At 43.3% G+C, this 22,040-nt stretch overlaps 3 protein-coding genes across 11 annotated transcripts in view; 1 reads left to right on the top strand and 2 right to left on the bottom strand.

Moving 5' to 3' along the window:
- Positions 1 to 482, bottom strand: part of LOC146369641 (UPF0606 protein KIAA1549) — a 28,165-nt gene extending 27,683 nt beyond the window's left edge. For 3 of the 8 annotated variants that reach the window (XR_014797321.1, XM_084909683.1, XM_084909684.1), the window contains exon 1: positions 108 to 482. The gene's annotated coding sequence lies outside the window, so the exon portion shown is untranslated. The remainder of the gene's footprint in view (positions 1 to 107) is intronic. The other 5 variants (XM_084909678.1, XM_084909679.1, XM_084909681.1 and 2 more) reach the window with 3 other exon arrangements.
- A 796-nt stretch (positions 483 to 1,278) lies between these two features.
- Positions 1,279 to 11,430, bottom strand: parp12b (poly (ADP-ribose) polymerase family, member 12b). Its single transcript, XM_084909413.1, has 8 exons — positions 11,096 to 11,430; positions 6,387 to 6,522; positions 3,755 to 4,019; positions 3,239 to 3,310; positions 2,467 to 2,593; positions 2,224 to 2,392; positions 1,997 to 2,117; positions 1,279 to 1,674 (listed from the first exon to the last, which is right to left on the bottom strand). Exons 1-8 carry the CDS (start codon positions 11,428 to 11,430, stop codon positions 1,559 to 1,561), a joined length of 1,341 nt encoding a protein of 446 aa, XP_084765539.1. The 3' UTR covers positions 1,279 to 1,558.
- Positions 11,431 to 12,479: 1,049 nt separating this feature from the next.
- Positions 12,480 to 18,753, top strand: ovch1 (ovochymase 1). 2 transcript variants are annotated; one of them, XM_084909411.1, is made up of 13 exons: positions 12,480 to 12,586; positions 12,809 to 12,904; positions 13,485 to 13,668; positions 15,180 to 15,255; positions 15,711 to 15,900; positions 15,982 to 16,121; positions 16,253 to 16,403; positions 16,480 to 16,521; positions 16,645 to 16,864; positions 16,958 to 17,115; positions 17,202 to 17,300; positions 17,404 to 17,537; positions 18,569 to 18,753. In XM_084909411.1, exons 1-13 carry the CDS (start codon positions 12,547 to 12,549, stop codon positions 18,728 to 18,730), a joined length of 1,692 nt encoding a protein of 563 aa, XP_084765537.1. In that variant the 5' UTR covers positions 12,480 to 12,546; the 3' UTR covers positions 18,731 to 18,753. The 2 variants fall into 2 exon arrangements, with proteins under 2 accessions (XP_084765537.1, XP_084765538.1); XM_084909412.1 differs by lacking the exons at positions 12,480 to 12,586; positions 12,809 to 12,904; positions 13,485 to 13,668 and adding an exon at positions 13,701 to 14,529.
- Positions 18,754 to 22,040: the final 3,287 nt, after the last annotated feature.

The following is a 22,040-nucleotide window of genomic DNA, read 5'->3' as shown; positions in this document are numbered from 1 at the left end:
GCAGACCCGGGATCACATTCAGACTGCAAGCCGGGACGGGCCGGGCCGGGCCGAGCCGAGCCGAGCCGGGCTATTCTCACTGAGTCTCTGCCACGGCGGAGACCTACCTGCCATCCTGGAGATGCGGTTCGGGCGCGTCACGCCTCTCCAAGCCGCGCAGCGCGCTCCCTGCGTGGGGAAGAAGGAGGCGGAGAGTCCCCGCAGAATCACACCTCCTCCTCTTCTCCTCCTCGGAAACAGCAGCAATCAGCCTCCACCGCCCGGTGGTGTCGGTGCTGTCCGAACCCGTCACATTCACAGCGCGTCCGGTCCCGGTACCAGTCCAGCCGGCCCCTCCCAGCATCATCTGACCCGACCTGCAAGTCAAAGCGCTTCTTCTCACACACGGACCGTTATTTGAACCCGCACCGGCACAGGGCCAGGACAGCCGGATCTGACCATGAAAATAAAACAGCAGAGAACTGCTCAGCTTTTATTTTATGAAGCCAACAAAAACACACACACACACACACACACACACACACACACACACACACACTCTCTCTCTCGCACGCGCACACACACACACACACACACACACACACACACACTCTCTCTCTCTCTCTCTCTCGCACACACACAGACACACAAAAACGCACAGACTCTGCTCATGTTTTTATGCTTCATGCAGACCTGGGCCACGGGTACAGCGGTGCACTGGTTAGCAGGAAGGTTGTGGGTTTGAATCCCATGGTCAGTTGGGCTCTGCGTGTGTGTTTGGTAACAGCTGACTTAATTCAGGTGTGTGAATGTGAGTAATAAAGTGCTCTGATTGGTCAGTTAGACTGGAAAAGATTAAGATACCAACCAGTTTATATGAATGCTGCTGTTTCTGTTGAAACACCCTCAGTATCTTCACCTTAAAGACGAACTGAGCACTCCTACAGAGAACAGCTGATACTCGGAGTCGACAACAGTGCAGCCATAATAGAGGAAGCCGGCTCTGAACGGACCGACGTCACGGGCGTTCCTGTCTGTGCTGAAGTTTGAGTCTGCAGTAACTGCAGTAACGTTTCATATTTAGTTCAGTTAACGGTCGCGGCCGTTTCTTTGGGTCTGTGAGGGGTCGACCAGGATTCTGTGATCACATGACTCAATTTTCAAACTGTTGGTTTAAGGAAATTATGGATGAGGACACCAAATAAAAAGAAAGGTAGACTCAGAGTCTGTGACACCAGATCTTCCTGCAGCTGAGAGAGCCACAGAGCTCAAACTAAAGACATTAATAAAAGGCTCCAGTAAGAATCACTCCATTTTATTTACAGCACCAAATTAACAACAGTGACCTCAAGGCGCTTTATATTGCCTAAAGCCCATACAAAAATACAAATACAGGTAGAATAAATTTCCCCCACACAGGCACATACACACAGAGAAGCAGAAAATAATAGAAGTGGTTAACATGCTCAGTGAATGCATCAGTAATCATTTACAGACGTCCAGGAAGTGATGAAATCTTGAGCAGCAGCACCTGCTACTGTGATAAGGCACCCAGCCTGGTCCAGTCAACATAATCGGGTCACATTTGACTTCCTAACACCGGCACCTGCCTCTCCACCTCCTCCCGGGAGACGAAGCGAGGGCGACGGCGGACTTTCCTCTTGGTGTTGTGCTTGTGGTTCCTCTGGTACATGTCTGCAGAGAGAGAGAACATGCTTAGACACCATCAGGAAGCGGTAACAGAGGAACACACTGGGATCTGAAGCCTAAAGGCTGGGATGTGTCTATGTGCTGAATCAGGGCATGCCATTGTGTCTGGGACATTCCCAAAACTTCATTCTGGGATTCTGGAAGTTTCTGTTGGAATTGTCAACCCTGACTTTCCTGCCCTGACTGTGGCCCTCACTGTGGAACTGTGAGTCCCCACATGGAGGGATGCTGGACTTGTTCTGGGCCTAACTTGACCACTTCATTAACTCACAGTTACACCTGGGATGCAGGTGAGAGGAAGTAGTACCTTTGAAGCTGATGATGTACTCTCTGTAGCCTTTCACCACTCTGACTTCAGCTCTTCTGTCAGACAGGTACTTCTCCTCCAGAGTGCAGGATGTCTCCGATGTGGAGCGCAGCTTCTCATCCTGAAGGATGTATGAGACAGACATCAGACCTGGAGCTAAATAAACATTTTCTGTATTCCTCTACAGCTCGCTCCCACACAGTGATCCTAAAGGTGCTCCAACTCACCAACTCTCCATACTCCACCCAGTTCCCACGGTCCCCCTTGTAGTACCACAGCCATTTGGTGGTCAGTGTGTAGTAAAACGGCTTCTTCACGGAGGAAACTGTGGAGAGACGGCGAACAGGCTGTATCCCTCGAGTCATCGTGATGAAGTCGATGGTCTGAACACCAGCGCTGAAAAACATGGCAGCTGTGAGTGGCTGATGCATGAAAAACATCAACAACTTGCACTCATTGTGACCTCTGACCTCTCAGTCCTGGACGGGTCGCAGAAGTCTCGCTCGATGTCCTCCATGTTCTGCAGCTCCGTCCAGGTGCTGCCATCTAGAACCTCCCACTTATACGGCAGGTGGAAGTGCACCTGCAGGCACGAGTCTGCAGAGAGACCGAAAGACTGAGGCGAGGCCAATGAGCACGAACACGCCCACAGAAAACTCAGCGCAACCAGCAGGAAATCATAAAAATCACACAATCATACAATCAGAAAATAACAAAAATGATATTAATAATAAAATATTAATAATTAAAAATAAATCACACAATCAAACAGGACTGAACACATGAAAAATATAGGAAATCAAAACAATGAGCACAAAATAATACATTTTTTCCCCCACTGGCAGATTTGACAGAAAACGTTATCTAGGAAGACAAATTTGAATAAAATATAATTTATAAACTTCAACTCTTTTGAACATGATGTCATGTATATACATTAAATATTTGCACTGAAGAAGATTTAATATGAGAAAACTTGATATTTTAAACTGTATGTTTCCAGAGAAACCAATCAGATGCCAGCAAGGCACGAAAAATATTTTAGGTTTTAGTGAGAAAACAAATAAATCTTTATTTATAAAGAGCGAATCAGCTTCATGTTGGAGTCTGTACTTCTACCCTGTGCTGCCACCTACTGGATGCACACGACTAAGTGCACAGCAGGAGGCTGAAAGAGACTTCCTGTGTGCCGTTTCCTCTCAGCCAATCAGATCCTCGCATGAAGAAAGTAGGAGAACTCACCCTGAAACTTGCAGCTGTTCCTGAAGAAGTGCAGGCAGATCTCCAGAGGGTGAGACGGCTCAGGAACAATGTCTGAAACATAAAGAGCCGAAGTCAGGGTACAGAGCGCCTCCTTGTGTTCACGTCAGTAACATGTAATCAGGTAATAACACACACATAGACACTGAACGCCACGTATGAAATCTGAATCTTGTGTCATGTTTATGGATAACCTCCTCATATTTGTGTAGCATTATCAGATTATCACACTGAAACACCAGCTTCGTAACATTATTTATATTTTTGGTAATTATGACTTCAGTGAGGAGACATTGTTGTGTCTGTGAGGCAGTATTCGCTTGTATAAAAGGCTTTTTTTCTTCCATATTTATGGAATTATTTTCTCCTCTTTATGGAGCAGATTTCTAATACTGATCTGACTTTTCCTGATCAGCAGGTTTCCTCCTCTATCCTCACAGTGATTAGACTGTCAAGGTTCTCAGGATCAGCAGGTTCTGTTTCAGGCTTCAGTCTCACCCACGGAGGTGGTGGAGGTGGAGGCCGCTCTGAGCTGGTGGATGTTGCTGTAGATGGAAGGCAGGTTGTGGATGATGTCACAGCTCAGTCCTCTCTCCTCCAGCATGCGGCGGCCGTGCTCGTCAACGGCATGCAACCGTTTGCACTTTTTTCCAAAGATGCAGTCGCCCTGCACGAAGTGCTGGCACAGGTGCACTTTGGTGCAGTCGCCCCGGAAACTACAGCAGCCGTGAGGCCCCGAGCCTTTGTTATAGTGCACACACACCTGAGCGAGCGAGCGAGAGAGAGAGAGCAAGAGAGAGAGAGCGAGAGAGAGAGAAAACATACAGAGCCTTCATGATTGGGTTAGAGAGAGTGTGTGTGATTTTTTTTTAAGGATCCAGCTGTCAATCACATTTTTACTGAAAGTCCCTTAAAAGCAGTGTTTGTCACAAGCGTTTGTTTTGTGAACGTCACAAATATTGAAGTGATGAAGTAAATGCAGACTCGGCTAAACAGGATACATAAATGATTAGAGTAAGGGTTGTCAAAATTACAGCCCGTGAGATACATTCATATGCCAGTCACAGCTGGACTGGCCATCGGGCATTCCATTTGCCCGATGGGTGGATGGTGATTTCTTTGGCTTGTTTGTTTGTTTTATAACGGTATAAACAATGGAAGGTGGTGGATTGGCCAATTGGTCATGATCTACTCTGGGCTGGACCAATTACAATACATCCGTATTGCGGTGAAAAGGAACGTGATTTGTCCCGGACTTCAGCTAGAATGAAAAAAGAGACACAACGCTGGAGTTATACTGTGTCTTTACGCTGTCAGCTACCTCTTCTTCTCTCATTCTCTCCCCTTCCCTCTCATGTTGCTACTTCAACCATGAAACTGATCAATGATCAGCTGATTGGCTTTTTTGTCTCAAGTCTCATCTCTCTTTGGCCCACCTGTTTGGCCCACTTTGCGCCAGAAAGCGGAAACCACCGCATGTTGCGCTAAACAACAGCAGCACGTTTAAGCTTGATCAGCTGTTGTTAGAATTTATTTAATATTAATTTCTAGTATCAGCTGATGTTTGTTGGAGCCACAGCTGTAAAAACTGCTGGTCATGATATCGGTTTGGATACGTGGTGAAGATGAAACCAGGAGATGTCCTTACTGAATCATCAGAGCTGAACAGGTGATGGAGAAACAGGTTTACCTTTTAGGTGACAGGAATGATTTGAAGGGAAGTTATGAACTGTTTCTGAGAGACAAATAACACCAGGATCTTGTTCTACATAGCTGACAGCTGGTAACTGTGCAGGGGCGGGTCTAGCAAAGTTTTGCCAGGGGGCCAGGTAGGGCATTAACAGGGAAAGGGGGGCACAAAGAAATACTTTTTTTTCTTATTCTCATAAGAAATGATATCTAGAATCATGTATAGAAATCATACATAAGACAGCGTACATCACTGTCACAAGAGTGTTTGTTTTTTCATTCAAAGGCTTTATTGCTTTTCCTATAATAACTGGTGGGCAGGTCTCTAGTCAAAATGCCCAGGCCAATTTTTTGTTCCAGTCCAGCTCTGATGCCAGTTATTAATGGCCCGTCAGTACGCGGGAGTCGGGTCTTCAGCCCTGCTGAGAACCCATGCAGGCAGGGGCAGTGCAGTGGTACAGGCTGGTACACAAGCGTGTCGGGAAAAAGTGAAGAAAGAAGCGAAAATGTGAAACAAGCAGCTTCTGGCTGCCGTGAAACTGGAGACAGAAAAGCTGAGCGCAAAGTTTATAAACTCTTTCCCATCTTTTTATTGTCAGCTATTTTCGAAAAAACATTTCAAACTTGTCCTCGAACCTCATGTGTGCCCTCCCTATAGTAAATCCATAAACATTCAACCTTTATGAAAACACTGAATAAAAACAACTTCCGTGAAAGAGACTAAAGTTACAGTTCAGTGTTGAATATTACATAAAATAAATTTATATAACGTGTGTTTGAATGGCAGAGATGTGTGCATGTAGCGCAGAGCCATGGCTCAGTGTCTGAGTGGGTCTGAATGTGCGGGTGAGGTATTCTCATGTTTTTACAGGCACGAGCTACCAGAACTTTGATTTCTTTGAGTTTAAAGAGTCTTGCTGACAGATTTATTTTTTAATCACAGCAGCTATTTCTCCATTACATAGAAAAACAGTTAAATATGTGACTCCACTTTACACTGACAAAAGTTTCACTGGTCCAACCCACTTAAAAGGTCAAAGTTCGCTTTATGTGGCCCGCTGTGTAAAATGACCCCCCTGCATTAGTTTCTGGTTACCTGAGGATCCTCGGTCATGTCCAACTTTCGATTTTGATTTTTGATTTTTGTTTTTTTTTGTTTTTCTTTCAGTTTCAGTTTCTTCTTCTGTGGATGTTACGTGACTAAAGAAGCTCTGTGTCCTCATGTGAGGCAAACAAATGGTGAGCCTGTTGCCATGGTGATCTCATACATGCTGCGTCTCATCACTTTCTTATTCACATTTTTTTTTCTTTAGGAGCGTCCCACGAATCTGTGCACAGTTGCGTTTCTTGTGTAAAGGGCAGAGTCGTCTCATCTGCTAACACTGAGCACGTCTCCTGAGGAACAGCCTGTGACGTCAGCTGAGTGAGGTGTGGGCGTTACCTCGGGCAGCAGCGCCGGGTCGTTGAGCAGCAGCAGCAGGAAGAGCTCGTCCTCGTTCAGCTGCTGCAGCGAGCACTCTTTCAGTAGCCTGGAGTTATGATCAGACCGCAGGTCGTGGGACGATCGACATGGTTTCCTGTGAGGAGGTACATTTACCATCAGCTCCTCTCACCCCGCTGTCAATACCAGTCAATCAACCAATCAGTCCATCAGTCAATCAATCAGTCAGACAGATAGATAATGGATCAGTGGTGCATGCTGTAGCAGGTGAGTGTTTTCAGGACTGAAGCTGGTTTGTGATGATCGTCTGCAGAATCAGTTAGCATGGTGATGCAAACAGGTAGGAAGTGAAACTCCTTGAGTTCCACCTGAGATCTGTCACAGGTCAGAGTTCCTGTGCAGGGGCGGATCTAGAAGGGTGGCATGGGGTGGCAAGTGCCACCCTAAAATGATCCCTTGCCACCCCAAGTGCCACCCCAGTTTTGCATATGACAGTGTTGTTTATTAAAATAAGATAGCATTAACAGTTTGAGCGTAGTTACAGTCAACAGTGAATATAAATGCTAAAACTGAATATATTGCATAGTGTTCCCCCCTCCACCATTAACAAATGGTTCAGCCCATAGCAGGACCGGCTTTTTTCTTGTTTTCAGTAGCAAGCGATGGTTATGATTGTGCCAGAGCACATTTTGAACAACACCATGGGAATTTCGGATTTTACACAGGTGGTTGGATGTTACACTGTGGAAATGGAAGGAAGGTGAGTGTTATTAACCCTCCGTGGTTCACGGACACGCTGCACCTCCAAATCACATGACTGATGTAAGCTGACATAGCAACAAGCTGCAGCCACGCTGACTCTCTATTTCAGCCCACATTGAAAGTTTGGACTTCAAAGTTTTTACATTTTAATTACAGGCCAGTAAATCCAGACAGTGTTGGGACTAACGCGTTATTAAGTAACGCGTTATTAAGTAACGCGTTACAGTAACGACGTTATTATTGTGGTAACGAGCACGGTAACTAGTTATTATGCCAAAATCAGGAACGCGTTAGTCGTTACTGGGATTTAGATAGGGTCATTACTCGTTACTTCGTGTGGTGGCTATCGCGGAGCTTCCACAGATTCAGTAATATTAGCAAGTGGTGGAGGCCAGCCGGTCCAAGTGTGAACTGAACTTCAGGTAAGAAGTTATGACCTGCAGTCTATCTGGGTCAGATATAAACCAAGTTTAGGTGGAGTTTATTTTCGTTATTCTGACTTTTTCCGTACTGCGTACTAGCTAGCATGACAGAGTTTCTATACAGCTGGATGGGTGCTATGAAGTTAATGATGTTGAAATTTATTTTGTTCATAAGCTATTAGAGTTGCCAACCGTCCCGTCTGGTATTCAGAGAAAATATTACGCGTTTCTTATTGAGGTGAAAAGGAACAGTTTGTCCCGTAATTCAGCTACAATGAAAAAGACACAAAGCTGGAGTTATTCTGTGTCTTTGCTGCACAGCTGCCTCTTCTTCTCTCATTCTCTCCCCCTCCCTCTCCCGTTTTTACTTCAATCATGAAAACTGATCAATGATCAGCTGATCGGCTCTCTTGTTTATTTATCGCCCACTTTGCGCCAGAAAGAGGAAACCGGCCGATGTCGCATTAAACAACAGCAGCACGTTTAAGCTTGATCAGCTGTTGTTAGAATGTATTTAATATTAATTTCTAGTATCAGCTGATGTTTGCTGGAGCCACAGCTGTAAAAGCTGCTGGTCATGATGTCGGTTTGGATATGTGGTGAGATGGAAACATGAAGATGAAACCAGGAGATGTCCTTACTGAATCATCAGAGCTGAACAGGTGATGGAGAAACAGGTTTACCTTTTAGGTGACATGAATGAGTTGAAGGGAAGTTATGAACTGTTTCTGAGAGACAAATAACACCAGGATCCTTTTTTAGGTAGCTGACAGCTGGTAACTGTGCAGGGGCGGGTCTAGCAAAGTTTTGCCAGGGGGCCAGGTAGGGCATTAACAGGGAAAGGGGGGCACAAAGAAATACTTTTCTCATTTAAAATATCTAGCTTTTAAAAAAATATTATCTGAATTTTACAACAAACGATTGATAGATTGATACATATATACCATCAAGACAGTGAACATCACTGTCACAACAGCGTTTGTTTTCATTCAAAGGCTTTATGATTTTTCCTATAATGGCGGGCCGGTCTCTAGTCAAAATGACCGGGCCAATTTTTTGTCCTAGTCCAGCCCTGTATGCAGCTCATCTGCAGTCTGGTGTTACCTACATCTTCCTATTCAGAAGGCAGGATTTCAGAGTTCTGAGTACAATCGAAAGCACCACGACTGCAGTTTTTGTGTTGGATGTAAAAGGCGCACATGACGCTGTGACGTAGGCTAGAATCATGGCAGCAGTCAATGACGGTCCAGGCGTGGGATTTCTCTCGTGGAAATATGCACATTATCTTTTCCTTTCTATTGGTAGGTGGCACAGTGCAGTTGTGGCAAGTAAGCAAGCTAGAAGACTGGCAAAGTTATGGAAGCAACACATTAACAAGAGAATTCTGAGTAAAACCAAAGTTACTTTCCCTAGTAACTAGTTACTTTGAAAGTAACGAGTAACTTGAAGTAACTGAGTTACTTTTGATAGAAGAAACTAGTAATGTAACTAAGTTACTAATTTAAAGTAACTTACCCAACACTGAATCCAGAGTTATGATAATATATATAAGCCATGCTTTTTTCTAAATACTGTCATCACGTTTTTGTGTGTGTTTTAAGCGCGAAAACAGTAAAGAAAGAAATAAAGCCACATGTTTCCTATCGGTGGAAAAATAATAATAATAATAAGATGTGGGAGATTTGTGACGTTTAGTGTGGAGTGTATACTTAGTGTGTTGTGTTGTCTTGTGTAGTTCTGTTGTGTAGTCGTTGTTTTGTTTTGTGTGTCAGTGAGGGCACTAATGAATGTGACAAAGGTACATTTGCAACGTAAACACTGTCACTAAGTAGAAAACCAGCGGAGTGATACACCTCCTGTTGTCAGGCCTGCAGGTTTATCCCTGTGCTGTTCTCCTCTGTATTTTGGTGGACAAACTTTTTTTTTACTGGCACACATCATTTGTGGGGCATCTTATTGCGACACCTGATTGTTCTCTCATTTTAGTTTTAGTAATATTTTTAAATGGTTGTACAAAATGAAAAAAAAAAACGTCAGGTGTATTGGCTGCATTTTTATAATATAGTTTAATATAATTTTATAGATAAATCGTTGTTTATGTTTACAAAATGTACATTTTATGTTTGCATTTCAAGTTATAGAAATTTACTCAACATGTCTGTGTGTGTTTTTTTTACAGTAAAGAAATACTACTAGGATTTTAAGTTCTTTGTGTGATTTCAGATCAGTAATACTAATGCAGTATGTCAGTGAAAAAAAAAACAACTAAATTCAGTTGAGCTGAAAAGAATGATACCAAACAAGGCAAGGGGAAAAAAATAAAATGAAACAATTTGAGGGTGAAATACAAACGTAAACTCAAAAGGTCTGTGAAGGTTCTCAGTCATCCAGGTCATTGTAGTCAAAGGAGCTTGCAAAGCAAAGCGTCTGGACTTCTTTAAGTTACTTGAAGACGTTTCACCTCTCATCCGAGAAGCTTCTTCAGTTCTAAGGTCAAATGGTGGTAAACTCAAAAGGAGTCAAAAATGGCTGGTTGTATTTCAGACCTCAGTGGGTTGATCCAACAAAATAATTTCCAATTAATTTCCAATTTAATTTCCAATTAAATAATTTCCCCCAGGGATCAATAAAGTATTCTGATTCTGATTCTGATTCAAATCATGAAAAATTAGGTTTAAATGTTCATGACAGTGCAGATTTCTGACATTTTGCGTAATTTAAGCATGTAACAATGTGATTGTTTTCTAACAAAAAACAGTGTGAAATTTAAGTTAGACTTGTGTTTGTAAATGAACCGCCCCATGTTGTGTAGCTTTCTGGATTTTATACTTATTGGGCTACATATTTATTTATTATACAGGCTATACAGTACATAAGATCAAAACTCACATGTTTTATGTAACTAAAGTGTGTAATTATGTGGGCTACAGACAATAATTAAGTTATAGACTATATTTATATGAAAAACGTGTATACTTACTGCATTTGAATTATTTTAACCATATGTAACCACCTGCATATGTGTTTGAAAATAAAAAGGCTTTGATTTTGCCACCCCATTTGATTTCTTTGCCACCCTAAGAAAATTTCTCTAGATCCGCCCCTGTTCCTGTGGTCTAATTTCTCAGGAAAACAAAACTCATCTGAGTCTGGCAGCAGGTGTCAGCTTGTTTCCTGTCAGCTTTAGAGACAACACCCACCACCGACAATAACAACAATAACAACAACAACAACAACAAGAATAATGATGAAGATGGTAATAAGGATGATGTGTGGATGATAAAGATGATGAAGATAAGGATGTCTCTGTTGCAGCGGAAACTTTGTTTCTGTTTCATTTCCTTAACTTTCGTTCAGCCTCTGTGTGTGTGTGTGTGTGTGTGTGTGTGTGTGTGTGTGTGTGTGTGTGTGTGAGTGAGTGAGTGAGTGAGTGAGAGAGAGAGAGAGAGAGAGAGAGAGAGAGTGAGTGAGTGAGTGAGTGAGTGAGTGAGAGAGAGAGAGAGACACACACACACACACACACACCTGCCCTTGCCGAACTTGCAGGTTCCGTAGATGTAGAATCTGCAAAGGTGCAGTTGGTCACAGTCTGCGCACGGCTCCCCGAGCCGGTGGCTCACGCACACGCGCAGTAACGTCTGCGCCAGCACCGTGCAGTCCTCGGGGCGTAGCCAGCCATCCGTCTCCGGCCCGCGGACCAGCAGGAAGCGTGGATGCCCATAGACCAGCTCGCAGAGGAGCTCCTCGGAGACACGACAGAGTCGCCGCAGCTCCTCGTACAGCTGCGGGAGCCGCAGAGCTCCTCCGGCGGCGCACAGCAGCCTGGTGGCCTCAAAGATCACTCGGTCGCACCCGGACATGCTCTCTGCTCGGCGTCCAGACTCCGACTGAGGACGGGGGAGGCGGACCGACAAGCATGTGACAGCCGGGCTTCCGCTCTCAGTGACGTTTAATCGCGGAGCCTCATCAGTTTGTCACTGCCACAATAATAAATACAGGCGAGCACCATATAACACAACCGGAAATAAAGTAAAATACATGGCAGTCACATTAATAAACAAACTGCAAACCCAAGTGTCTGTCTCTCTCTCCGGAGCAGGTGAGTCCTGGTTCGAGCACAGCTCTGGTCCTTCATCACTGGACCATCACTTACATTTATGAGCGGCAGTAAACGCGTCACTCACAGTGTTTCACTGAAAGAGTTCATAAAGCTTTCATGCAGGATTTATTTCACCATGTCATCATCCAGTTGTCTGTGCAGCAGTGTACGGCGTGTTTGTGCAGACGTGTTTACACTGCTCGCTCCGTCAAAGGACCACCACGAGAGACGTCGTTACTTCAGTCTGAGCTCGTGGTTGTCGTGAACGTTTAGCTTTGTCTAGTTTGTGTGCAAGCGCCATGAACCATAAATTGAAACTCATCATAAAATGACTGTCACGGTCCATTTTACTGTGTTACCGGTGACAACACCTGATGCTCCACTCAGACCTCGGACTTGATGTCATGCTATCGTTTCTGAATGGTGGGATATTCAGAGGCTTTTTCAAACGGCCCCACGCCGTGATGTGGCTGCTGCAGCAACACACAAAAACAGCTGCGCGCTCTACTCACCTCCAGCGCCATCAGCGGGACTGCGCTCTCTTTGATTTTATGCCTGTGCCATCCAGTGACGCGTGCACACGCAAAGCCAGCTCCAGCTACAATTTCTGGTAGAAGCTCCTCCCACTGACGCTGACATCAGCAGTACCAGTCTTCTAATGAAAGTGGGTCCGAACTGAAATCCTCAATGGAAAAGGGACACCACAGACACTGGAGGACTCACCTGTCTCCCACCTGTTGTCACACTGAATGCTGCAGACTGACAGTGGGGGGAGGGGTCTCGTACAGGTGTGTGCAATCACACAGGTCAGGCTGATGAAGGTGAAGCTCAGCAGCGTGAAGCCTGTAAATCTTCTGAGGGTGAACGTGAGACAGACATGCTGCTGCTGGTCGTCTGTGTTCTGTCGGTCCACACAGGTGAGACAAGTCTCCCCCCCACCACACACACACACACACTGCTGGTTTGTGTTTGTGAAGCCTGATCAGTCACCTGCTAGTAGGACTGTTTTTGGATTCAGAGTTTACAACTATTACACCTGAGGGTGTCCTCGAGTGTCCTGAAGACACAGCGACTCCAAAACCGTTTTAAATGTTTTTTATGTTTGCTGTGCGTTACAGCTGTTAATGTTTTGTTTGCAGCTGGAGGTTCGACACAGATCCAGAATCAGCGGAACCCCACTGTAAATGGAACTGCGCAGGAAAGCTCGCTGTTCTCCGCACGCTTCGGCTTCACAGGTGATCCACGCGTTAACGAGTCCGAGGTTTTTAGGTTACACGTGGGAACCCGGTGATATGAAAGATGCTCAGTAAAATGAAAAATAAAAATAAAAAGGCCTCATGAAAAGAAAAAAAAAATATATATATAACAAGTTTCTTTTACAAATATTTTTATTTTGTTATCAAATATAGTTATGGGCTTATAATAGTATTAAAATGGAAATATTTTAGTTTTTGAAGAGGAAGAATCATACGCATATGATTTAAATATTTTTTAAAATGCTTTTTTAAAGATAATTTAGAAATGTTACTTTAAAGTATGTAAGTTTGTATTAAAACAGCAACAGTAAAATCCTGTGAAACCCTGCCAGATCTTCACTGTGACAAATAAAAATGTTTCATGTTTTTAAATTGGTGCTGAAAATATTTTAACTCTTTATATGTTGTACCATGCTGCCTGTGCTTTTATTTTGAAGTTTCTCCTTAAACCCATTGGCTTATTTATGTATTTATGGTCATTTTTTTGTAGCATTGGCGGCGGTTGAACAGTTTTTATCTGAAATAATTAGCTGAGCTCTCTTCTGACCTCTGCCCTTAGACCTCGCCGGGGTGCGCTCCTTCATGCTGGAGCAGGAGCTGGAAACCCGAATCATCGGGGGTCAGGAGGCCTGGGCTCACTCGTGGCCCTGGCAGGTTTCCCTGCAGCTCGCCTCCATGCCGGCCTGCGGGGGTGCTATTGTCAGCCCGCTGTGGGTCATCTCTGCTGCCCACTGCTTCATAAGGTCAGAGGTCACGTTTGTTTTGTCGCAGCCTCTGCAGTTGGCTTTTTTTTTTTTTGTAAATAGTTTAGAATAGTTTGAGATGTTCAGAGAGGGTTCCAGTGTTAGACCTGGTCAGATGGTAGCAGTAGTACATGTAATACATTTAGAGCGTTTTTGGCTCAGAACAACCTTCTCTGACACCAGGACAGATCCAGGATCAGGTTTATCACCTCTGTGTTCGACGTAGTAATCTGCAGCACAGGGGTGCCACAGGGCACGGTTCTCTCACCCTTCCTGTTCAGCCTGTATACTTCGGACTTCTGTTATAATTCAGACCATTGCCACCAACAGAAGTTCTCAGATGATACAGCCATCAACGGATGCATATCATACAGGAAGGATCAGGAATAGAGGAGGGTCATCACTGACTTTGTTGGCTGGTGTGAGACAAAGGAGATGGTCATAGACTTCAGGAGGAAGTAAACCCCTACAACACTGGTTAACATCCAAGGAGAAGACACTGAGATTGTGGACTTTTACAAGTACCTGGTTGTTCACCTCAGCAATAAACTGGCCTGGACTACAAATACAGATGTCCTGTATAAGCAGGGCTAGAGTCAACGCCACCTGCTGAGGAGACTGAGGTCCTTCGGAGTCTGCAGGACTCTGTTAAGGACATTCTATGACACTGTGGTAGCATCTGCCTTTTTCTATGCAGTGGCCTGCTGGGGGAGCGGATGCACGGACAGGAGCAGGACTGACAAACTGGTGTGGAGGTCTTATTCTGTGCTGGGATGTCCTCTGGAGCCAGTGGGCGAGAGGAGGATCTTAGTAAAGCTGACATTCATCATGAACAACCAACATCTCCCTCTACATGAGTCTGTGAGTGTGCTGAGCAGCTCCTTTAGTCAGAGACTGAAACACCATCGCTGCAGGAAGGAGCACTTTCGCAGATCATTCATCCCAACAGCAGTTTGACTCTATAACTCCTCAATCACAATGTCATGAGTCACTGGACATTGTGGACATCTACGGTCACACTTCATGCATAATGTACTTTTATATGTATGGACATGTGCAGGTGTATGTGTATGTATACATATGTATATTTAGTGTGTACATGTCTATACTCATAGATATCTATTACTTAGTAATAGATATGGTAGAGTAGTTAAATTTATGTCTTGCATATTTCCACAACCCTCTATCCATAATCACATACTGTGTGTGCTACCGTTATAGTGTATTATTTTACTTATTTTGTATTTATTGTATTTTATTTGTATTTTTTGTATTTTTCTTCTGATATCTGTACCTGAGCTGAGGAAATGCACAAATTTTCCTGCTGTGGGATCAATACAGTCTTATCTTATATCTTATCTTACTGAGTACACGTCAAACTAAGTCAGCTCAGTTTAACTTTATTTATATAGTACAATAGTAACAGTCACTCCGAGGTGTTTTATGTTGTAATGTAAAGACTGTACAATAATACATCAGTACTAAGTATTATGTCATGACTTGTGTTACAGGCATAATAAAGTATCCTTGTGGACAGTTCTTGCTGGAAAACATGACCTGGATAAAGCTGAGGAGCCTCAGGAGCAGGTCAGGCACTGAACTGTAAACTCTGTTTGTCATCAAAAACGTCAGCTGAAGGCTGATCAGTCGAGCAGCATTGCAGACAGCAGTGACTCTGTGTCCAGGGTTTCACTGATGACCCTCTGAAATGTCCGACGGACAGCTTAGAACAAAACTTAAAATGTGGGTCGTACCATCATGTGCTAACACACTGCACAAGGATTTTTGTCACTTTGCAAAAACAGCAGTAATGACCTAAGACATTGACTGCATAGCTTACGATGTTTTAAGGAGAAATAATAATATAATTGCTTTTCACTGTCATTTATTGTTGGGGTGCTGAGGAGCCTCGGTCTGTGGATATCTGGGTGGGATCGGAGTTAGGCTCCAGGCTGTGTTCTCTTGGTTCTTTGGTTCCTCAGAGGTAGCACAGACAATCGTCCTGATGTGAGATGAGAAAATGTTCCCATCTCTCTGCTTAGCTGGTGGGAGTCTCCATGATCTTCATCCATCACAGCTACAACACTGAGTCTAAAGAGAGCGACATTGCTCTGGTGAAGCTGGAGAAACCACTGGAGTTCAACCACTTCGTCAGACCCATCGACATCTGGATGACGCCGCTGCCTCTGCTTATGAAATGCACCATCACTGGCTGGGGCTCCACCCGAGAGAGTGAGGAAATGTTTGATGTACACAGGAAGCTGGGGTTTTTCAGGTGTGATCTGAGCCTTTGTGTTCTTTCTCAATCACCAGATGGCCCTCGAGTCAACAGACTGCAGGAAGTGAATGTGACCATCCTGCCCTCGGATACCTGCAACCAGTACTACCTAGGCAGGATCAGGCCCTCCATGTTTTGTGCTGGGAAGGATGAAGGGGGACTGGATGCCTGTCAGGTACAAGCTGAACATCTGTGCAGCCTGAAAACAAGGAATGTTCAACATGTGGACCAGGAAACCTCAGTCAGCATGCATCTGGAGAGTATTGAGGAACTCGTGTGGTGTCTGTGTTCCTGTTTGTGTGTCAGGGGGACTCTGGAGGTCCTCTGTCCTGCTTCACAGGCACCAGGTATGAGCTGGCAGGTTTGGTGAGTTGGGGGGTGGGTTGTGGTCGAGCCAAAAGACCTGGAGTGTACACCAGAGTGCAGCAGCATGTTCAGTGGATGTCTGACACCATGGGTGAGTTTCAGAGTCTACAACCTTTCTACACCTGCAGCAGGTGGAGTCTGTTCTGAAGGACTTCTTCCATTTCCAGGTGATCAGGCTCAAGTGTCTGAAGATGACCTCATATATGAAGGTAAGCTTTTTTTTTTTTTTTTTTTTTTTTAATCACACCATCTTTAAACTGCAACAGAAGATCCACCAGTCAGTGTATCAACATGTAGTTCATTTTGTCCCTTCCTGCATGTGGGGGTAACAGAGGAGTGCGGTAAGCAGCAGAGCTTCGGCTGTGATCAGACTCCCGGCCTCGCCGAAATCTCGCTGTCCGTGGACGGCGTGTTGTCCGTGGTGAATGTGACTGAGTCCTGCCCCTTCCTCTGGCCCTGGCAGGTCAGCCTACAGTTTAATGGTCGCCACTACTGCAGCGGCGCTCTGATCCACCCCCACTGGGTCATCACCGCCAAACACTGCGGCGTCAGGTAGTCCTGCTACCATTAATACTGGCTCCAGTACTGCAGTGTAATCTGTCACGTGTCAGCTCTGCTAATGTTCCTACTGACCACCTCCTGCAGGGCTAAAGAGGATGTGGCAGTTTTGGGGCTTCATGACATCAAGTTCCTGCCAGTTCAAACCATCCTGGTGGACAAAGTCTTTAACCCGCCGCAGAAAACGGGCTTCCCCCCAAAGTCTAACCTGGCACTGCTTCACCTGAGCGTTGCTGCCAGACTTGGTGAGCCTGAACCTTCAGGAGATTTGACTCTGAGAAGTCTTCACTGTGTCTGAGAAGTCTTCACTGTGCCCTGACTCTGTCTACAGGTTCTGAAGTGTCTCCAGTTTGTGTCCCTGATGAGGATGACGACCTGGATGACACCTGGTCTTGTATCACAGCTGGCTGGGGAGCAACTAAAGCGAAAGGTAACATCCTCATTCCTCCTGCATAGTGTACAGAGTCATGTGACAGGACTTCAGACCTCTGTATCCTGATCGTACTTTACACTGACCCTTCTTAATTTGGTAGAGGGTGTTGATCCAGACCGGCTGCATCACGCTGGGCTCACACTCGTCAACGCAACCTCCTGCAGGCAGAAATGGGGAGGCTTCGTCACTGACTCTCACATCTGTTCACATCCTGCAGGCTCCACATCCTGTATGGTAACTAAACCCGACATCGGTTTGGTGTTCCTTTCAAAGCACAGCTGTCAGGCACAACTTCATCTACTGCACACAGCAGTGGATACCATTAATGTTCAGTGTTGGTGGGAGCTGTTTTGACCACCTGTAAAGCTATTAATACAGGATGGATGGATGGATATCCATCCATGTAATTTATCAGTGAAACATCCTCTTCCCTTAAAGATGCATCACTGAACACAAGCTTTGTGAAGAAAGAGAAATGGCATCACTGAGGTGCTTTAGGTGATTTCAGGTTGTGGATTTTCCATTTTAAACATTTATCAGGGACGATAAACAATTTTTTAAAATCCTATAGCTATTTTGATGATCTGGACACTCCTCATTGTTAGGGACGGTGATCGACTCTAAACCACACGATCTCATGTCCAGTCTGTGGTGCCTCTCTGTAATCATAAGCTGTTCTTTAACTCTTTACAAAAGTTGCTTGGGTTTTACCTTAATCAGTGTTTCTTCCAGAAGGAAATGTTCCGAGTCTGAGGTTCATGAGCCTGTAGCTCCAGCTGGGTCCATAAGTACTTGAACAATAGCATAAATATAAGAACAATTTCTCAAATTTATAAAAATCCCCGTTGACTACTTGCTGCGTTTCCTCCTCGTGATGCTGTGCAGGTCTTTACTTCAGCACTTTCAGATGCTTTCTGGCTCTCTGCCTTCAGTTTGGTATTTAATGCCCAACTGAGGGTCTAGTTTGCTGCTTCATTATCAATAAATGTTCATCATTCATATTTTGTGTCTTGGCCGTGAAGGTTAGGCCTGCTGAGTATAAAAATGTCTGTACTTCATAAACAGTTACTGTAATATTTTGTTAAACCTCTTGATTTAGAGCTAAAAGTCTTCACTTCAATGTTGATTAACAAAAACATTGTCCAAATATTTATGGATCCAACTAGGCTGACGTGGAAGACCTTCAGCCCTCATCTGGTTATTGGTTGATGTGTGTGTGTTTGTGATGATAACCATCAGGAGAAACTGACTCTTTGTCTCTGCAGGGAGACGCTGGAGCACCACTCTTCTGTCAGAAATATGGCACCTACTTCCTATTTGGTGTTGTCACATGGGGCAGCTGGCACTGCGACTCAGAGAAGCCAGCCATCTTCACCAGAGTGTCAGATTATCAGTCGTGGATCAGAAAGATGATTTTCAAATTCTGACTGAAAATAAACTCTTTAATCAAGCTGACTTTTACTCTTCATCACACATTCAGTCCAGATGTTCCAGTTTTACATCTGGTTGGTTGGTCAGCCATGGTTCCAAGTTTTAAATTAGATTTTTGTTTTTATTATAAATCTCTTCAATCTGTCAGTATCGGTCTGTGGAAGCAGATCATTGATCCTTGCTATAAAAAGGATCAGAAACGTTTTCTTTGACACGTCTTTGTTTTTCTTAAAAACAGTCGCGTCTTTGAGTCTGAATCTGGATTTGATTTTTTTTTTTTAATGCTGATGCGTTGGACTCTGGAGCAGCTTCATAAACCGGTTACAGATGCTGCATCTGCATCATCCTCTTTTCATGCCAACCACAGGCACAGCAGGAAATGCCTTAAATAACACCCAAAGCAAAAGCTGCAACTTTGTAGAAAAGACTTGGCTCAAACTCACCAATAAGTCCATATTAAGTGTTTTAGGGTAATTATAGTAAATGCATGTCTATAAATCCATTATTTCCTGCTGCTTCTCCGGGTCCTTCCATAGTCCAAGCAGACTCCCAGACCTCTTTGTGCCAGCCGCCTCCTCCAGCTCTTCTGATGTGAGACTTATTGTAAAATCACCCCATTGACAGGCAAGATAACTACTGAGGTAAAGTAGAGATGAAAAGGGGAAGAAACAGAGGTAGAACAAACTCTGACTTTGAGACGGGCAACTTTGAGTCTTCACTTCATCTGAAGCTATAACTTTATATCATATTTGCTTGTTTTTTTGTTTTTTTTTTTTTAACTGTGTAATTCAAGCTTTTTTCAGAGCTTCTTTTATATGTGTGTAACCAACAACATGAATCAACAGACCAACTTCTGACAGGTTATAATGGTCAAATTAATCAGTTACATCTAAACGTAAAAATATCACATCCACCTCTGAGGATTTAAAGTGAAGATTACCTGCAGTTCTCCATCACTCCACAGGGTGAAGCTGCAACACACTGATAATCATAGAATTTACACTTGATCATAGAAGCAGAGTGTGCTGTTTATGTGACTGTAAAGCCAACTTAGCTTTATTTATAGAGCAACAAATCACAACAAGGGGCTTTATAATGTAAAGACAACAGCTATTCCAGTCCAGAGGGATGCAATAAAATATGCATTTACAAATTAATTTTTAATTGTATTTATTTAATACAGTAATTTATTATTTAACAATTTAGTTTAAAATTAAAACACTTAAAATGAATGATTAATCCATTAATAAATACTTCAAATCCATGTTGGATTTCAGAAAATATTATTAAACTCTCAATAAAAATCTCATTTCAAAAAACAATTTTTAAATCCCAAATTAGCAAACAGATTTTTTTTTAAATTCAATTTAAAAAGAGAAATAAAGATTTATTTAACATGGCAGTTCCACTCATTTTCAAATCCATTTCCCTTTCCTGTTAGCTCACAGACTAGCTATTATATTAAATGGATGGAAATGAAGTTTAGTTATTAATAAAATATATGTAATGAAAACCAAAGCTGAAGTTGATTCAGTTGAGTCTGAAACATGTGACGCTAGAGACCCCAGCAACCATAGTCAATCCAGGGGCCCCAGCAGGGAGCTGTGAGAAATTTCAAACTGCTGACTAAGGGTAAACGTAAATTCAGTAAAAAAAAATAGTTCACGTCAGCAGTAATGATTATGTTGTGTCACTGAAATCAATATTTCTAGAAATTTGGCCAAATTTATTAAAACCTCCCAAACGTGACTATCTAGAGTTGCCCCTTAGAGCCTACGTCTGCTCCCAGACCAACTAAAAGAAAACTAGAAACCAGCAAAAATATCATAACTGTATTTCCTTTTTTTATGTTTATATTCTCATGTTTTTATTGCACATCTAGTTCTTTTTGTGGTTATAGTTTTGTTCATATTCAATTCCTTTAGTTTCTGTTTATTGTGCCTCCCGTGTATTTCTGTGTCTTCATCTTCAGTCTCCATTATATTACTTACTGTTTTATTTTGGTAGGCTCCTTGTGTCTTGCATTTAGTTTTATTTCCTTTGTCTCTCTAATGATCCTCAATGATTTATAGCCTCAGACTTCGTTGCATCGTCCTCTTGTTTTTTTTTACCTGTGTTTGCCATCATGTACAGAATTATGTTGTCATGGACTTATTGGACTTCACCCTCAACCAGTTACTGTGACAGTTTCTCAGACTTTATCTGATTTAGTGCTCAGCTCAGATAAAATAATTATTGTGGGTGATTTTAACATCCATGTAGATTCTAAAAATGACAACCTCAGCATTACGCCTAATATAATATTAAACTAAAACAAGGCAAAATGTGAAAGAGCCCACCCACCACTTTAATCACACTCCAGTTCTGACATGTGGCATAAAAACGGAACATTTAAGTGTTTCCTGAAAACCTTCTATAATATTTAAATTTACAGTTATGGATTACACAGGAGTAGAGATAGATTCTCCTATACTGGCTTCTCTTCATTGGCTCCCTGTTACATCCACAATTTCAAATCCTTCTCCTCACAAGGTCTTGAATAATCGGGCCCCATCTTATCTTAATGACCTGATAGTACCGTAGCACCCAATTAGAGCACTTTGCTCTCAGTCTGCAGGTTTAATTGTAGTTCTTAGAGTATTTAAAAGTAGAATTGGAGGCAGAGCCTTCAACTTTCAGACCCCTCTTCTGTGGAAATAGCTTCCAGTTTGGATTTGGGAGACAGACACTATCTCTACTTTTAAGATTAGGCTTCAAACTTTCGTTTTTGCTAAAGCATATAGTTAGGGCTGGATCAGGTGACCCTCAATCCTCCCTTAGTTATGGTGCAATAGGTGTAAGCTGCCGGGGGATTCCCATGATGCAGTGTTTCTTCTTCACTCACTTCTCTGCATTTAATCATTAGTTATTGTTCATCTCTGGCTCTCTTCCACAGCTTGTCTTTGTCCTGTCTTCTTTCTCTTACCGGTGTCTCAGATGGCCGCCCCTCGCTGAGCCTGGATCTGCTGGACGTTTCTTCCTGTTAAATGGGAGTTGTCGCCGAAGTGCTTGCTCATGGGGGTTATGTGATTGTTGGGGTTCCTCTGTATTATATCAGTAATAAATACAACTGAAAAGTTCCTGTATTTACTTTTCATGTAAATCTCACAGTATGTCGCATGAAACTGACCATAGATCACTTTTATATAAATGTAATTGTTTTTCACTACATAAGTACACTATGATCAGCTCTCTGTTTATTGAGGTCATTTTTTTATTCACACAGATTAGTTTTGTAGCACTCACGTTTGTATGTTTTGAAAGCAC

The sequence above is a fragment of the Perissodus microlepis genome, chromosome 17 (assembly GCF_051167445.1).
Source record: "Perissodus microlepis isolate ML-2025 ecotype Zambia chromosome 17, ASM5116744v1, whole genome shotgun sequence".
Taxonomy (NCBI): Eukaryota; Metazoa; Chordata; class Actinopteri; order Cichliformes; family Cichlidae; genus Perissodus; species Perissodus microlepis.
Note: the sequence above shows the minus strand (reverse complement) of the source record. Positions and strands in the feature narration are given on the sequence as shown.

What these genes read in the sequence shown, in the direction of transcription:
- ovch1 (XM_084909411.1), top strand. Translation starts at nt 12,547, where the DNA reads ATGCTGCTGCTGGTCGTCTGTGTTCTGTCGGTCCACACAG. An exon ending in CGCACGCTTCGGCTTCACAG is followed by an intron (nt 12,905 to 13,484) that starts GTGATCCACGCG and finishes CTCTGCCCTTAG; the next exon opens with ACCTCGCCGGGGTGCGCTCC. An exon ending in GGGGACTGGATGCCTGTCAG is followed by an intron (nt 16,122 to 16,252) that starts GTACAAGCTGAA and finishes TTTGTGTGTCAG; the next exon opens with GGGGACTCTGGAGGTCCTCT.
- parp12b (XM_084909413.1), bottom strand. Translation starts at nt 11,430, where the DNA reads ATGTCCGGGTGCGACCGAGTGATCTTTGAGGCCACCAGGCTGCTGTGC. An exon ending in CACCTCCACCACCTCCGTGG is followed by an intron (nt 3,311 to 3,754) that starts GTGAGACTGAAG and finishes TTTATGTTTCAG; the next exon opens with ACATTGTTCCTGAGCCGTCT. An exon ending in GAACAGCTGCAAGTTTCAGG is followed by an intron (nt 2,594 to 3,238) that starts GTGAGTTCTCCT and finishes GTCTCTCTGCAG; the next exon opens with ACTCGTGCCTGCAGGTGCAC.